General features: G+C 36.3%; 1 protein-coding gene across 1 annotated transcript; it reads left to right on the top strand.

Moving 5' to 3' along the window:
• The first annotated feature begins 331 nt into the window (after positions 1-331).
• On the top strand, positions 332-790 carry LOC141689834 (uncharacterized). The gene has a single exon (XM_074494322.1). The coding sequence runs from the start codon at positions 332-334 to the stop codon at positions 788-790; it is 459 nt and encodes a 152-aa protein (XP_074350423.1).
• The last annotated feature ends 1,145 nt before the right edge of the window (positions 791-1,935 follow it).

Here is a 1,935-nt window from a genome sequence, read left to right as displayed (position 1 = left end):
GGCTGAATATGAGCACAGCCTACCATCCTCAATCTGATGGTAGCACTGAAAGAGTGAATCAGTGTGTGGAATAGTATTTGAGGTGCATGACCTATCATAATCCAAAGAACTGGGCTTCTTGGTTAGCTGCTGCTGAATGGTGGTATAATACCACCTTTTTCATACAACCCTGAATTGCACTCCTTACCAGGTGGTTTATGGACTCAAACCAAGGCACATTGCTTGGCAAAACAGATCCAAAACCAATCTCAGCACCTTGGAAAATATGCTAGAAGAGAGACAGAGGCAATGGGAGTCCCTAAAGAGCTTGCTGAAATAGGATCAAGTTAGAATGAAGAGTTATCAAGACACTAAGAGGACAGAAAGACACTTTCTAGTGGGTGATAAGGTGTATCTAAAATTGCAACCCTATAGGCAAGTGACTGTGGCCATCAGGAAGAAACACAAGTTATCAGCTAAGTACTTTGGGCCCTATGAGGTGGTGGAAAAAATAGGCCCAGTAGCTTATAAGTTGGCACTCCCTGCTAATTCTAGAGTTCACCCTGTGTTTCATGTGTCACAACTCAAGAAGGCTATAGGAGATCAGTTCAAGGTGCATCAGCAGCTTCCTGTGGTGAATGAAGATGGAGTTATTGAGCTTAAACCTCTGAGAAAATTAGACAGCAGAAGCATTCTAAGGGATAAGAAGGTAGTATACCAACAGCTTATACAGTGGAAGGGATGCAGCATTACATGGGAGGATGAAGAGTTGTTGCAATATAACTTTCCAGATTTTATTCAGCAACCATGAGACTGGTTGAATTTCAAGGAGGGAGGGATGTTAGGAATAAGAGAATAGGCTTACTAAAAGAATATGTATAAGTAGTATTAATATGGAAAGGGTATTTAAGTCTTTTAGCAGGCCAAGTGGGGTTGTCGTATAAATACTCAATCAGTTGTAATTTGAATTCAGTTTATGATATGATAACAGAAAATAGAAATCCTTTTCCACCAATTCTCTTTCTCTCTTTCTTTCTTTCTCTCTCTAAAACTCTGTTAGGTCACACACACACACTGTAGAGGGGGGTGAATACAGTGTATAGTACAATCAAATCAAACTTTAATAACTCAAGTAATAGAAAACAAACTTTATTGAAACAATAAACTCTGTTACAGTATGGAACTGTTCTCTCTCAGTGATGAACAAATATCACGAGAACTGCTAGGGTTATAATGAATAATCTTCTCGATTGTGATAACACTTCTAGTGTAAACCCTATATCTATGTTTATATACTACACAGTTACAAGATAATCGCTAATTGATATGGAATATAATTCTGCTTCCTAAAATATATCAATCAGATATCTTTTCTTCCAAGTATTCTATTCTTCATAGAATTCCATCTTCATGCATATCTCTTCTTATGTTTGTCTCGATCTTCTTTCCTTTAACCAGCTGCTTTCCTTATCTGAACATCATATTGTACTTAAGTTCTGATATCCATCTTCTGATGATTATCTCCTGATAATATAAGTACTGATATCCTTAAGTCCTGATTTCCAGTAAGTACTGATTTATCCTGTTTAAGTAAGATCTGAAAACTAAACATAAATCACATTTGCCATGACATTATCAAATATATCTAACAATCTCCCCCAACTTATAAATTAGCATAATATACAAGTTTAACAGATATTTGATGATGTCAAAAACATTAAGTACAAACGCATGAAAATTTGACTAGATAACTACAACTTACAGTCCTTAAAGCTTTACCAATCTTTAACTTCTGATAACAACTTCAGTCTGTATTCATATCAGAATTTAAGCAGTTATAGATCTTGACCTGGCTTCATCTTCTGATCTGTCTAATGTCAGGAGTTGTTCTGAGATAGTTCTTCAACAAACATCTCTCAGCATATCTGAGTTCATCAATCATCCTCCTTTTAGCAT

This window comes from Apium graveolens, chromosome 2, assembly GCF_009905375.1.
Source record: "Apium graveolens cultivar Ventura chromosome 2, ASM990537v1, whole genome shotgun sequence".
Lineage (NCBI taxonomy): Eukaryota > Viridiplantae > Streptophyta > Magnoliopsida > Apiales > Apiaceae > Apium > Apium graveolens.
This window is presented reverse-complemented; position numbering and strand designations above follow the sequence as displayed.

Coding starts and splice junctions, on each gene's coding strand:
- LOC141689834 (XM_074494322.1), top strand. CDS start 332: ATGAAGAGTTATCAAGACACTAAGAGGACAGAAAGACACTTTCTAGTG.